General features: G+C 36.9%; 1 protein-coding gene across 1 annotated transcript in view; it reads right to left on the reverse strand.

Moving 5' to 3' along the window:
* LOC109423422 (alpha-tocopherol transfer protein-like) overlaps positions 1-15,916 on the reverse strand; it is a 36,948-nt gene extending 21,032 nt beyond the window's left edge. Inside the window, exons 1-2 of the mRNA XM_019698405.3 lie at positions 15,080-15,916; positions 4,238-4,696 (exon numbers count right to left, since the gene is read on the reverse strand). Coding sequence (XP_019553950.3) covers positions 4,238-4,696; positions 15,080-15,506 — 886 coding nt within the window. The 5' untranslated portion in view covers positions 15,507-15,916. The remainder of the gene's footprint in view (positions 1-4,237; positions 4,697-15,079) is intronic.
* Between the last annotated feature and the right edge of the window lie 280 nt (positions 15,917-16,196).

Below are 16,196 nucleotides of genomic sequence, written 5' to 3' on the forward strand. Positions count from 1 at the left end.
TTTGCAAAAGTAAAGTATTAGTGAAGTGTTTTTAAATTAAACTAGAGTCTGAAGTAACAAGTTCTACTAAAAGCTCTAAAGTAATAGTAAAGTTCAACGACATGTTTGATCTTTTCGATTTTAACATATCCGCTGCTACTTTCAAACGTAGATTGTACGATAGGGTTTCCAATTAATTAAGCTATTTAGTATAGAATTGTAGATTTGTTTTTAGTATCTGATCATTGTTAAACTATTGTATTTACTTTTTTATTTTATGTTTGTCATGTAAGCTTTTATTGATTCGGTATGTTTGGTTATCTCTACTGTCATTCATAATATAGGGTTTTTATGCCTATTAGAGATAGCTAAACGATCTCTAATAGGCTTTTCCCTATCAGGCTTCATTAAGACTCACAGTCAGATGAAGCATAAAATATATAAATAAATAAATAAATAAATAAATTATTATAACCCATGTTTTCAACTATTGTGCTCAGTGGGTCTCGAACCCTCATCGAGTGACTATCGGTCGCAGCCGATAGCCCCTATACCAACGGGACTCAGTGAGAGGGAGAGTAGAAGATGGAAAGCGAAATCTATTTTTAGATTTGAGGTCCACCAGACCCTCAGTTTTGGGAAAGCTTTGACATGTGCGTTTGGAAACTGATAACATATTTTGTCATCATTTTGTATTTATAGACCAAAATTATTGATAACTAAAATTGTTATCATCTGATTATCATCAATTGGAAAAGATGATAACAAAAATAACAAAATGATAATACCGACAGCATAGTTAATTATCAAAGTGATATCACTTAGTTATCCGCCTTTGCTCGGGTTTCTATTAGCTTTTATCTGCTTTTTACCACACAAAACCAAAAATCTAGAAGAAAAAAATTACTCTCGATGTCATAACATGCAGTAAAGCCGAGGATGTGCCGAAAAATTTTATCGAAGACCACAAAGGGTTTCGATGCTTATGGAACTTAGGCATCGCTTGCCGAAAGACATTGTTTGCTACACGCGATACATTTACGACATTGGTTACGAAGAATCAGAGAAATTTTAGCACCTTTCGAAAAAGACTGTAAACATAGGTTTTCCCATACAAAATTCCAGTAGATGCATCTAGGAACTGGCTTTTGAGTTTTAGTAGTCTGGTCTTTCAGAATGTATATTAAATGGAACTAAACATTCTATGGGTCTGTCAGTTTCAGCTATTTGTTACGAATTTGTAAGAACGTTATTGCCCACATTTTAGCATTGACTGTGCCTACATTGCGCATTTTTGCTTTCGTTGTCTTTATGGAAGACACGAGAACTACCGCAATGCATTATTCGATGCTTGTGCAGTTTTTGTTCTGATTCTCTTCATGTTCGATTCGTAGGCCCGATTCTCCAAAATTGATTGTCAGCGTACATGCGGTGGCCGGCAGTAGATTGATATTGATTGGCAGCCTATTTAAGGCGCCCATAATAAAGTTTTGTATCAATACAGTGTACAGTATTCTCCGTCAATAAATCAAAATGTCATAATCTACGAAAATTGTAACGGTAGGAAAACATTCTACCAAAACAAAATTCAATAATTCTCCATTAAAAGGTAACGAACAAAACTGCTCCATAAAAATGTAACTGTGAAACATGCATATTTAGAAGTTGAATGAAACATGAAAAAAGCATGATTCATAACACAGCGCAACATTTTTTTGTCTCAAGAGCTAACTTATGTGTTTCTGACAGATTTTGGGCCGCTGAATCCGAATCCGGGCTCAGATTTGCTCCAGCACGTCACAAATTTGCTCTATACCTCAATTTATAGGGCAAAATATGCGATTTTGGGCTTTTTTGATTGCAAGCCATTAAGCATGGAAATATAATTTTTAAGCAATCAAAGGATAAATTGGTCAATAACCATCTAAATTAATGACTCATGCAAAATATTTCCTTTTACCAAATCAAATTTGATAGATTTAATCATTTTATATCAGTATCTAAACTTGCATGCAACTTTTGGAGGGCGACTTGTATGGGAAATATCGTACCTAACATAAATCGCTCAAAACTATCAAATTCGATTTAGTAAAACGACATATTTTGCATGAGTCTTTAATTTAGATGTTAATTGACCAATTTACCCTTTGATTGGTTAAAAAAATATTTCTACGCTTATTGGCTTGCAGTTATAAAAAGCCCAAAATCGCATATTTTGCCCTATAAATTGAGGTATAGCGCAAAATTGTGACGTGCTGGAGCAAATCTGAGCCCGGATTCGGATTCAGCGGCCCAAAATCTGTCAGAGACACATACGTTTGCTCTTGAGACAGACCAAAAGTTAATTTTTGTTACGCTGTGTAATTAGGGGAACTTACGCATTCTCGGAAGTTTTGTTCTCTTCGTCATAAGGGTTTTTTTTTAAATCTATAGGTCTCACAGTTGGCCACAAATCCTTCCCAACCAAGTTGAGTTATATGCTCAAATTTCAGGTAATTCGGCCCACAAAAACCCCCCATGACAAAGAGAACAAACCTGCCGATAATACCCGTCGTCACCCTAGACCATTGTTGCTTTTTTATTCTTCAACCACTTAACCTAATTTACAGCACTTTTGTCCACTAGGGCAGCTGGCCAATTGGCAGCCCGATTGGGGGGTCCATTATGAGTTGCCGTTAGCCGGTATCCAAGTTTCCGGGTCCGTTAGAGCATATGCTCAGAAAAGGGTCAGTTGTCAGTCGCTCTCAAGGGGAAGAGCAACTGACGAAAAATTACAAGCGCCGGGGCTGGGATCGAACCCATGATCATCCACTTATGAAGTGAACGTGTAGCCACTACGCCACGGGCCCCGAATCCATTGTTGCTTTAAATGCATAAAATTGAATTTCAGTAATTTATGTAAATTTGTATTCAGTTTGGTGAAATGTCGGATTTCCTAATGGAGTATGGACCAAATACGATGTTTTCTTTTTTCTTTTTTTTTTGTTTTCTTGTTATGGAGAAAACAAACGTTTTTTTTTTAATTTGTGCACGACTTCATTACATTTTCATTTTGATGGCGCATTTTAATTTTTATAGACGCAAAAACATTTTACCATATTAATCTCCAGCAATTGCGAATGGATTTATTTTTCTTCTCTTGACCTTCAAGAAAGGAGGCACAAAAAAGATTGTTGGTCATGGTTGATCATCAGTTCATTATCGTAATTGCTTAGGCTGGTTCAATTGTTTGTAAGACGGATCTTGCTACACGGAAGGGTAGGGTGATTCGCTAATTGTTGAAAACTACCCAAATGTTGAACAGTTTCTAAAAAAAGTTAAACCAAATCAGAAGTTATATTTATGATAGTTTTATGAACTACCAGGCCTTCCTCTCTTCAACTCAGTGTTCATTGAGCACTTCCACAGTTATTAAGTGAAGGACTTTCTTTGCCTGTCATTGCATTAATTTGCATATTGTGAGGCAAGCACAATGATACACTATGCCCAGAGAGTCGAGAAAATTTTCCCGACCGGAACTGGAAACGAACCCGCCGTCTCCGGATTGCGATCCATAGCCTTAACCACAGGGCTAACTGGAGACCCTACTACTTAGGCTACTTAGAAGGTATAGAGTCCAGAGCTAAGAAGGCATTATAGCATGCTCGACGATGGGGTAAATTAACGCTAAGGTACACCGGGGCAAGTTGAAACGCGAAGTTTCAAAATAGATATCAATGCAATTTGTAAATTTATAATTCGTTAAAACATTGTTTGAATCAAAAAGAATGTGTTATGGCAATCAAATTGTTTATCTTCATTAGAAAATATCATATGAACCCGCTGTTTCATCTTGCCTCACCCGTTTCAACTTGCCCCGGTGTACCTTATAGCAAAATAGGTAAACTACGATTAACTCATGGATGTAAATACAAACATGTCTTATGTGTTAATTCAGAGTCCGAACTTTGGACCCAATTCGGTAGTCTTCTTTGAAATAATACCCAGAAAAGTACTTGAAGTAATGCCTATTAAAATACATGGGTTCTTGCGATGTGGTCTCATATGGATCCCTAAGTTGTCTTCTTCTTTCCAGCTTCGATCAATCATCAAAAAATATGCGTCATTGTCGGGTTTCTTCAATGATGTTGACTAAAGCTGCCTAACGACGTCAACATCCATTAATTCCGGATTGACAAAAAAGTTAATCAAACAAAGTCTTCTCTTCTGGTTTTGTTCAACTCAAGTGCGACGCAAAAAAAAATCATTCTGTACTTACACTTCTCTATCCAGCTATCGTACTGCATCATTAGCTCGGCAAATAGTCTTCCGTCGCAGAGAGGTGCTTTCGAGGTGCCGCCAAACCGCGGCGGTAAAATCTCCGGGCTAATGTACTTGCCGAGGGGGGCCAAATTGCGGCCGTGGAGCACCGTCATTTCGCGCATTCGTTTCGTCTGAAGAGGTTTGATGATGGCAAATAGGAAGCTGTAGATCGCACCGGTGTTGATGGTCTGAGTCGTGAGCACTCGGATGGGGGAGCATTTTTCGATCAACGTCAACATGATGCCGGTCGATTTGGGCGTAAATTGCATTATGTGGGACATCGAGAGACCGTCCACGTCGAACAGCAGAATGCACCCGTGCAGTTGGGCTTCCTCGCTGGTAGTGAGCACGGCGATGACCGCGTTGACGGCGGCGTTCAGTTGCACGACCGACACCTTGGAGGGATTCCAGCGCTCTGTGTGGGGGGAAGAAAGCCGGAGAGCGAGAGAGAGTTTTTAGTTTTAAAACCGGACATGCGAGTTATTCCATGTGAAATAAAACAATGATTTGAATGTATACACTATACATACATTAGACTGGGTTAGAAAGGTCGATTTTAGTGTTCGGAAATACTGTGCAAAATTTGGTTACGTTTAATGACGTTCTTTTGGCATATTTCTATTTATTCTCTAATGTGTTAAAATTCAAACTGAGATATATCGAAATACTTTGTTGGAGGGATCGCAAAATTATCCGACGCTTGTGAAAAAAGTAATATCTTCGATATTTCAGGCCAAACATGTCTAAAGGTCTTATCTGCAGAAGAGAGGCTCTCTTTGGTTTCCCTCTCTTCCGTTAATATCTCAGCTGTTTATTTGTATTTATGATTGTCTCCTTGCATTGAACAATGGTCGAAATAATCGTCTTTTGATTTGGACTGCAAAAATAGTTGAAAAGTGTACCATTACCTTGCAATAATTGAAAGAGAAAGTGAACAAAGAGAGCCTCTCAAATGCAGATAGCACCTATTGAAATGTTTGGCCTGATTTTCTTTAATGGGTCGTTAATTCAGGTCGGACCCTTTGTTTATTCTAGCCAATAATAGTGAAATGTTATTAGTATTGGTATTCCTTTATATGCTAAATGTTCAGCACTATCAAACGATCTATAGCTAATAACATTTATCACAAGTATCGGATCACTTTGAGATCTTCGACAAACTTTTCCGGCACATCCAAGGTCACATTTTTATATTGTTTTAATAAAAAAATATGAAAAGTGCAAAACACTAAGTTTTGGGGGAATTCCTGAAGCAACCCTTTGAGGATTTTCCGTAGAAATTTATGGAGGAATCTTTGGACGAATACCTAGAGGAATCTCTGGAGGTCTTCCTGGAGGAATCCCTGGAGTAAGTCCTGGAGAATACCCTGGAGGAATGCCTAAAAGAATTTCTGAAAAAAAAAATCCTGGAGATTTTTTTGAAGAATTTCTAGAGAATCTTCTAAATAAATTCCCGAAGGAATTATTGGAAAAAATCCTTGTAAGAATCCCTGGAGAAATTTCTGTAGAAATTCCTGGAGAACTACCTGGAGGAATTCCTTGAGGAATCCCTGGAAATTCCTGGAGGAATCCCTGGAAGAATTATTGTAGGAATCCCTGGAGGAATCCCTGGAAGAATCTCTGAAGGATGAATTCCTAGAAGGATGAATTCCTAGAGGCATTCCTGGAGGAATCTCTGACTGAATCCCTTGAGTAATTCCAGGAAGTATCCTGAAGGGATTCCTGGAGACATCCCTGGAGGAATCTATGGAGAAATTCCTGGAGGAATCTCAGGAGGAACCTGGAGGAATTCCTGGAATCAACCCTGGAATCCCTGGAAAAATATCTGGAGGAAAATCTGGAGAAATTGTGGCAGGAATTCCTGAAAGGGAAGAGATCCTGGAGGAGCTTTTGAAGGTGTTTCTGGAGGAATTTATTGATAAATTGATAAAATTGTTTCTACAGTTCATAAATTCCAAAGGGTGGATCAATTCATTCAAGATGTATCAACGTAGCATATACAATCGAATATTTGTATCGTTATACATTATAAATGACCGTTTCAGCTAAATACATGATTGATGATCCTTTTTTAAGGCTGTTTATATTACAATATCACGCTGTTCATAATACCTAAGGTAGCACAGAACCAGCAAAAAACGCATTTATTTATTGAAATCATATATGATATAGTTACTACAGTGTTGGTACAAAATGGTTTTCTAAATAACCCTGGAATTTTAAATGCTGTTTTGTTTGTTTGTTGAAGTGTTCAAAGTAGCCCCCATCCGATTCTGTATGAGATGTGTCCGATTGGTGTATAAACAACTTTTTTATTTTTTGATGGATTTAGTTCAAATTTTGCATACATCCTACATACTTACTCACGATTATTATGTGTAAAAATTATGGAAATTCATTCAGTACACTGGGAATTATAATGTCATAAAGTTGAAAAATCATGAAAAAGTGTAAAAACAAGCCCCGCACTACGGTATATCAAGAGCTTGCCATGGATTCTTCATTATTACAGTAATCAAATCTCTCAACTCTTTAAGTGTAGAATTAGCGTTATGTTAAAATACACATAAATAAAAACAAAAAAAAAAACGAAAAATCTCTACTCATAAAATAGGACTGAAACTCATCAAAATCATTTGCTTTAATTCTTCAGGATTTGCGGAAAGTTTTCTTAAGAATTTGCATGAAAAAGAAAGTTTTGGAGGCGAAATTTCAAATTTAATGAATAGCTCACAACATATCACATACATTTTGCCAGCAGACAGTAATTCGAAGTTCTTATGACAAAACTATAATCAAGAGAAATTTCTTACACTACTTGTTTTTATTTACTTTCTTGTTTTACTATTGTTTTCCGAAGTGAAATTTTGTGGAGGTCCCTGAAATGTGGATGGCCGGGGCTCTGACCCCTCCAAATCCGGAACTGCATACAGAGAGGTTCAATAACCTGACTGAACGCTACTCAAGACCAAATTGTTTGATATCAATACGGACATTCCCTTTAGCTTTAAAACGGTTGGATAAGCAGTAGAAAAGATCGAAAACTTTCAATACTTTGGTCTGGTTCTCTAACTTTTGGATGCCAATGTGACCAGATACCATTCAGACAAAAGTTCGATAGAAGATGAGTTTTTAATTGAATGAGCCGAAGGGTTCTAGAATCGGTTGAAAATTGGCGAATATATCAACATTTCAGTTTGCGGGTACCCGTCTAGCCTGCCGGCATTCTATGGGTGTTTTTTTGACTGGCTACACTTTAATATACAATAAACTCGATCAAGACGCAGATCAGAAGTGTGTAGTGCTAAATACAAATGTGATGCTGTGAACATTTGTATTTAGCACTACACACTCATAACAACAATGAAAATCTAATTAACATTTCAATTGATTCTTTTAATTAGAATCAATATAAAAATTCAAATCACGTGTCAGAAAAAGTTTGGGAAAAGACAGATACAACAACTCTATAGTAACAGCAGTCAATTTGTACACGGTTACGCCGCTCAACACTAAAGTGCACAATTTCCAGACTACACCAAAAATGTGTAACCCTTGCACATTTACAAAATCAGCTCCTGTGTCCGCAAAATCGTTGAATTCCCAAAAAAAATATACAACAATCTAGCTAGGTTTTCTAGTGACCTTGGAAAACAAAAAAAATATCGACATTTCGCATCTAGACGAGTGTACGAGCTGTTTTCGAGAATGTGTAACTGTTACACATTTTTGTGTGGTCTGAAAATTATGCACTTATGAGTAGGGCTTACACATTCTAGGTGCTGAGTGGTTTTAGCGTGTAGCATTTTTTTTCCTTACGAATACTGAACTGGGGCTAAATCTTTATCATTTATGATCTGATTCGGGTGAACTTTTATCAGGGCCTCAGTGGTTTTTCGGTTTTCTAGTGAATCGTTTTAATCACTTTTCGTCAAATTCACGGGCTTCATCTCGATTTTTTCACACTTTTTCCAAAACATTGCGAAATTAATATCAAATGGCTCAATTATGTAATCGTGAAACTACTCATTATGAAAAAAAACTGTCCATAAATTTTGAAATTTATCGATTTTAAACTAAAAACTTGTCAACTAGAAGCAATGGAAATTCGCTTCAATATAATACAAATTTTAATTATTTATTTGTGCTTTGTAAAGCGTAATATGAAATTACTAAAATTACAATTTTGATGATATATCAGAAAAGGTACGGCATAAGCATACAGTGTATCAAACAATTGTCCGTACAGCAATTTTTTGGTCAAAATAATTTTTCATTTAAATGATTATAACTTTTTTATGCGTCAATCAAAAACGCTGAAATTTTGACCAATTATAACCCATATATTAAAGCTCCATTGGTAAAATTTTGAGCGAGATCGAATACGTTTTCTGAAAGTTATAGAACTTTTAGTAAAAGTTATAAAATTTTTGAATACATTTTTAAAACATTATATCTCAATATGTACTTGATGAAAGTTTTTCAATATTTTTTGTGTTACAGCTTAGACCTAAGGCTTTCATATGCAGCTTTGTTTAAGGTGTTGTATTCACTACAAAAAATATGAAAAATCTGTATATGTTCAGAGTGTCATTTGGAAATTTATCATATTTTGATCAATAAAAGTGCCAAGTGTTTTCAATTTTTTTAAACTCTCTTAATGATATATTTTTATACAGGACCTACTAAACTACATATGAAGAGTAGGTCCTATGAATTTTTCGTTCAGTTAATGCACTTTTATTGGGGGAAAACGTTTGGCAGATTATATGTGCAAAATATGGTAAATTGTAAAACATCGTCAACTATATACGCAAATTTTTCATATTTTTTGTAGTGAACATAAAACCCTAAACATGGTTGCATATAAAAGACTTAGGTATAAGATGTAACACAAAAAAAATTGAAAAAATTTCATCGAGTACATATTGAGATATAATGTTTTAAAAATATGTTCAAAAATCTTATAAGTTTTACTAAAAGTTCTATAACTTTCAGAAAACTTATTCGATCTCGCTCAAAATTTTACCAATGGAGCTTTAATATATGGGTTATAATTGGTCAAAATTTCAGCGTTTTTGATTGACGTATAAAAAAGTTATTAACATTTGAATGAAAAATTATTTTGACAAAAAATTTGCTGTACGGACAATTGTTTGATACACTGTACATTTAACCCTCGAGCGATCGCACCGTTGTATTTTGTACAACACGTTGAAAAAATCTCGCTTTTTGTACTCAGCATTAGTGTGGTGCTGACGCAGGTAGTCAACCGCGCGAGTTACGGAAGGTTAAGAAGCAAGTAGTCTTTCAATTCTTTAAACCATTGCCTACTTTAAGGCAATATTCGCAGTCGGCATTATCGGCAGGTTTGTTATCTTCGTCATGAAGGGGTTTTTGTAGGTCAAATTGCCTGAAATTTGGGCATATAACTCGGCTTGATTGGGAAGAATTTGAGGCCAACTCTGAGTTCAACAGGTTTCAAAAAACCTTCCATGACGAAGAGAACAAAACTGGCGAAAATACGTAAGTTCCCCTAAATAAGTTGTAAGAATTTGGACCAGGGCCCTACATTTTCAATTTCAATTGAAATTTTCAGGCGAAGTTTGTAAACAATGTTTTCAATCGTCAATGGAAACAAGGCGCCGTCGTCGTCGCTCAGCCCGACTGTCATCGTCACCGATGAACCGACGCTGCTGCGTCGTCGCAGATGCCACTTTGTTTCGCACTCGCAAGCTCACGCACGCTCGTTCGTCATCGAATGAATTTCTCTGTTATAACTCAATTAATGAGTGTAACAACCGTCAAATCTGTGTAATGTTAATGTATGCTATGTATATTTTACTGAAATAGTTTATTACCCATAAAAATATTAAGCAAACATACATTTTAGACTATTTGAAAATTTCAATTGAATCCCAGTCGGTGTGAAAATGAGCCGCCACCCGTCGTTGCGTCGAAGAAAGTGACAAGAAGGGCGGATGAAGCGAAGCGCATGCATGTTGTTTTGAGTGTTCCCGTCGTCGGCGTCCGTCCGATGCTGATGGGCGCTCGCTTTCAGCGTCATGTTTTGGTTTCGACGATGTAGGCCCCTGATTTGGACAGCATATTTGAAGTCAGGGAAGTCTAATTTAGTAAGTAAGGGTGCTTTGAACACAATCGAATATTGATCACTTATATGACCAATGCTACCCAAACCCTTAAAACTAGGCTTGGAAACCCATTTAAACATGTTTTAAATTTCAAAATACATTTTCAAGTAGCTTAACACATACTCAGAGGACAAGTACTTGCTTTAAAAATATAAGTAATGTAACGCTTGCTTACTAAGGGGAACAGAAAAATAGAAAATTTACAGATTACGGTACACAGTTAGTTGCGTTCGTAATTTTACCGAAATCTCAACTGCTGAGCGTTCGGTAATGGATTTTTTGCAATCCCTCATCGTAATAGGCTATTTTACCTCACGCAAATCTGACAAGAAAAGCCCCACTTTGCCACACCAAATTAGCAGTGCTGTAATGGTTCATTACAGCACTGATTTGCGTTGCTTAATGAACCATTACAGCACTGTTTTCAGTTTTGATCAACTTCTTGATGCTTTCTGGACGCAGTTTTGAAAAATTGTGACAACTGCACAGTATAACCTGCTCTGATCAAACTTTCTTGAACATGGCTATGAACATCAGCCATGCAGTTTGATGGAAAAGTTTTGTTAAAAACTATCCTCAAGCGGTAATTTATGAAATTGCAAAAAAAAAAAAAAACGTTGTACGCAACACGGTGCAGAACTCGATTTTTACAGCTCTTGTCGTAATTATCCAACTCGGCAAGCCTCGTTGCCTAAAGTTGCCAAAAAATGTATGAGACTAAAAAAACATGATTTTTTTTTCGACGAAAAAAAATACGCTATTCTATTAAAACCGATGATTTTTGGTCCCTAAAGTCCTAAAGGTCCAAAAATGTGCTTAGAATTGCGTAATCTCTACTCGTTTTGAAGTTTTTGAACAAAATAGGGTAGGTTTCTTTCGGGATCTTAGAAAAAATGCTGATTTTCGGCTGTTTTTTTTTTGTCAATAACTCAGAAACAAGTAGAGATACCGCAGTTCTAAACACATTTTTAGCCCTCTAGGGTCTTAAAATCATCGGTTTTAGTAGAATAGCGTATTTTTTTCGTCGAAAAAAATTCATGCTTTTTTTGTCTGTATTAACGAGATTTTTAACCCTACACACTTAATTTTGATTACCGAGTTCGGTAATTTTTTGACGAGATTAAAACTGCTGAGCACCGAACTCGTTCAGCAAAAATGCATTGTTTACCTTTTCCATACGATTTTGACAGGTGTTTTACTGGAATGGGTGACAAAACGTTGAATGACAAAACGTCGAATGCCAAAACGTCGAATGCCAAAACGTCGAAAGGACAAAACGTCGAATGGACAAAACGTCGAAAGGACAAAACGTCGAAAAGTGTGTAACTGTTCTCAGTTCAGTGTAGATTTTTTTTTGAGATTTGTGTGGATCGATTTAATCCTGCTGATAGCCTGAGAGGGGTGGCAATACGGTAGATCCATCAAGATGGCAGGATGACGAACTAATTAACGGGGACATACTCATTATGTCTCATTATATCGGGTTACTGCCCAAGCGCTGAAGGTCAATGATTCATTTTGCACTCTATGATGCTTCAGACCCGAGTTGAAACCACCAGCTGTGTAAAGATTATTGTGTGAATACTTGGCATTGTTGTGCTAGTACCATATTCTGGAATACCGGGCCAATAGTATCACAAGTTTGAAATCTTGAGAAAACGTCGTTTCTCCGTTGTTTTTTTCGTATCTTTTTTGTTTTTCAGGGAATACCTGATCTTCCCGAGCAGAAGGGAATAACAGAAGCATAAGATAATGTATTCTTTTGGCAAAATAACTGAGTAACGAAATCAGTTATTTATATGTTTTCAAGCAGAGATTCTTGCTATTTTGAAATGCGCAAATATCTGCCTTGAGAGAAAATACAGATATGCAAATATTTCTATTTTCTCAGATAGTCAAGCTGCACTAAAAGCATTGTGCGCTTACAAATGTACTTCAAAGCTTGTCTGGGAATGCATTCTTTCACTGCGCAGGCTGTGCCAAGGGAACTCAGTAAACTTATACTGGGTTCCAGGTCACTGCGGCATTGAAGGGAATGAAATGGCAGACGAGCTTGCTAAAAGTGGTTCCAATTTACAATCTGTTGGTCCAGAACCATTCTGCGGAATATCAAACTGTACAATTAAAATGGATCTGAAATGCTGGGCTGAGCAGAGAGTGATATCCAATTGGATGGATGTCAAAAATTGCAATCAGTCAAAACGATTTATAACACCAAATGCTTATAAAACCAAAAAGCTCTTAGAGCTCAACAAGAGAGCTCTATGTACATACACTGGCCTAGTAACTGGACACTGTCCGAGCAGGTATCACTTGAAAAATATTGACCATATTCAGAGTGAAATCTGTTGTTTCTGTAATACGGAACGTGAAACCTCGGAACTTCTGCTTTGCAGTTGTGATGCTTTATACACGCGCAGGCAAAGATTTCTAAATAGTGGTTGCTTGCAACCCAGTGAGATCTGGTCTGCAGAACCTGGGAAGGTCTTGGGGTTTATTAATTCCATTGCACCTGACTGGGAGACGACGCGTCGTGGCAGAAGCTGATTACTTGACACATGGTAATTAGCTGGCTAGATGCGAATATCAAAACGGGACATGCCACAAAAGTTCAGCTTATTGGACGCAGTGGCTTAAATTCCCCAACAGGGGAGGAAAAAAAATGTTTTTAACATACATATTATGTTATAAACTTGCCTGTCATAAGTGGCAAAATAACAAATTACATAACAAAAAAATGTTCCTGGAAGACCAATTCAATAACTTGTTTTGTTAGTTTCAATAACAGCTTGATACTGACTATTTCAATAACAAATTTTGAACTTCAAAAGTTATTGATAATAATGCAAAAGCAAATTTTAGTTATAATATCGAACGCATAACAAAGTAATTTAAAATACTGTATTAATTACGAAAGGAGTGCGAATAAAAAGTCTTGAACATAATATGTTTTGAAATTATAACTGGAATATACTGCCAGTTCGTGTAGTCAAGCGAGCATGACGTCACGATATCAATAGCGACAATAGTTTGCGTGACGTCATATTCGCTCGGTACACTCTAAATTTACGCAAGAACACACTTAAGCCAAATTGTTCAACCAAGGGTCCACAAGTTTATGCTATCTATGGTCTATAGTCAAATTTCGCGTAAGACTTCGCAACAACTAAAGTACACAAGTTCGCCTTCACTTCATGCACAACAGTTAAACGAAATAAGTTTGATTACTGTCAAACGTAGCTGAGAAATGACAACTCTGTGAATTTTAAAATTTTCGCAAATTTTCACAACAATAATGACAAACCCAATGCGTGAGAAAATTCATTCATCAAAATGATCAATGATTTCGGGACAGAAAACGTGAATTTAACTTTTCCTCGCTCATTTCAAATTCTAACACCTACCTTGTAACTCGCTGAACTGTCAACTCAATACGCGGGACAGAAAATCTGGTCATAATTATCCAAGTACTTATAAAACTCACGCTGAGAAGCTGGTTCTGTATGCTCTAAACAACAGAATTCTCAAATGATGTGAATTTCAAAACTTATTATTGATGTGCTATTGTTAATAAAATATATGTACACTCTTAATAATAAATACAATAACAACTAAACTTGGCCTACAACAAAACATATTATTGAAATGTTATTTAACGGATGTATACCAAGAGCTCGATCATAACAAAATGAAATTGTCAAACAAAATATGTTATGGAAAACTAGATATAACTACAAGTTGTGTGCTTCCGTAGTTATTTATTTGATATTCTCCTCTGCTCGGGTTCCGCCCCCAATTGTATGTTATTAAAAATCGTGACTAACCTATTTTCGCAGTGGTCGTTGTGTTGCACATTTGATTTTTCTAGGTTCCTAAAGTGATTATTTACGGACTGTAAATAACTTACGTCCTGCAAAGAGTAGTTTAGTAAACAGATAAAACGTGATATAAAAAGAAAGAAGTCCTTAAAATTCCAGAAAAAATATAGATACAGTTTCTTACCGATTTTGGCAACACCCGTTTTTGTCTACTCCCGATTTTGGCAACAATTTCTTACCGATTTTGAAAACACCCGCTTTTGGCAACAATTTCTTACCGATTTTGGCAAAACCCGTTTTTGGCAACATTTCCTTCCCGATTTTGGCAACACCCGCTTTTGGCAACAATTTCTTACCGATTTTGGCAACATTTTTTTACCGAGTTTGGCAACAAAAAATTTTGACCAAAAATTTTTACCGAAAAATCGTTTGTATTTGTAATTGCATTTATGCCTTATTCTTTTTCAAAAAATCTAAATCCATAAAATTTTCCAAAATCGAAAATTTTACAAATCATGACGTAATTTATGAACGTCACTTACAGGGATCGTTTTATAACTTGTGAATAGTCCATATTTGAAATACAAGCCAAATTGACATATAAAAGTTGAAAATAATCCACAAGAAAAAAATTACCGATTTTGGCAACACCCCAAATTGGTAACATAAAATTCACCTCGTGTTGTATTGTTTTTGAATCTTTTTTTTAGCTTTTTATTAAAAAAAAAAAATTCAAAAACAATACAGTTTTTGAAGCTTTCGCAACACTGTATTTTGAAGTGAACCTCCAGCCCTGATACATGCGGTTGTCGTTCATACATTACTTACTTCCAGACTCAATCACAACGATGACTGATCCATCGTGATTCCGCTCTGGTAAAACCCAAACGAGGCCTTCCTCGAAAACATGCCTAACGGAGGCAGAGCTGACAAAATATTCCGGGTTTTTCAACTTCAGTTTCGAATTGGTTTGCAATGTATTGAAAGCTTCCCGAGCATCATATTTGGCAGCCCGTAGATAAACGTTCAAGTACCAATCTGCATCATCAGATATGTAAAGCTGTCGATCCGTTGCAATTAACCGTCGCATTTCCTCCAGTCCGCGTTTCATATTTTCCGGCGTTTCGTTTATGCTTTGTCGCGCTTCCCGCTCGAACTCCGCACCATGCGCACAACCGTCATCCTGAAGACAAACCCGATATCCATCGCCTAGATCGATGTAAGGAACTTTTTTCTCGGTAAACTTTAACGACATTGTTATCCTTCAAGTCAAGAGCACTCGCGACCGCCAATTCCCTATTATCCGTACAGGTTCGTATTCACTATGCGGCGAGTTCTGCGGAGTTCCGACACCCAAGTCCGTCCCAACTCGTTAACGCCAATCGACTGATCCTCAGAACAATGTTGCAAAGATAGGTAGGTATAGGAGGCGACCTTGCCGTGCCGGGTTCTAATGAATCGGTGATGTGGCGCTGCGGCTGCTGGCTGCTGTCCGGATCTGTGTGAATGTTTTGTTTGATTCACACAAATTTCGGGGAGTAAATAAGCGTGCACGTCGCGCGCTGCTCACGCAGCTCCTCATTTTCGAGTTTAGTAAACTCGTTTTCGAAGGTTGCCTAGCAGCATCCGACAGAGGAAACGCATCACGTAGCTCCCCAAAGACCGGCCGGGCTATTTTTGTTTCTTTGTGTTTCGAAAATAAATACTGAAGTTCAATGATTTGCATCCAAATGTGAGATTTTGTAAAGTGCGTTAAACAAACTGCATGGTCATTGGCTAATTATCAGAAAGTCGTCCATTTTTTTGAACTGATGAATGAATATTCTCGAGATGGTAGGGGTAATTATAGTAAAATGTGCAAGATCTACCAGCGTTGGCTATATACAAAAAAAAACTAAGCTATGGCGAATTGCGATTTGACGATTGTTTTGCACTTTTCTGCTTG

Source organism: Aedes albopictus, chromosome 3, assembly GCF_035046485.1.
Source record: "Aedes albopictus strain Foshan chromosome 3, AalbF5, whole genome shotgun sequence".
NCBI lineage: Eukaryota > Metazoa > Arthropoda > Insecta > Diptera > Culicidae > Aedes > Aedes albopictus.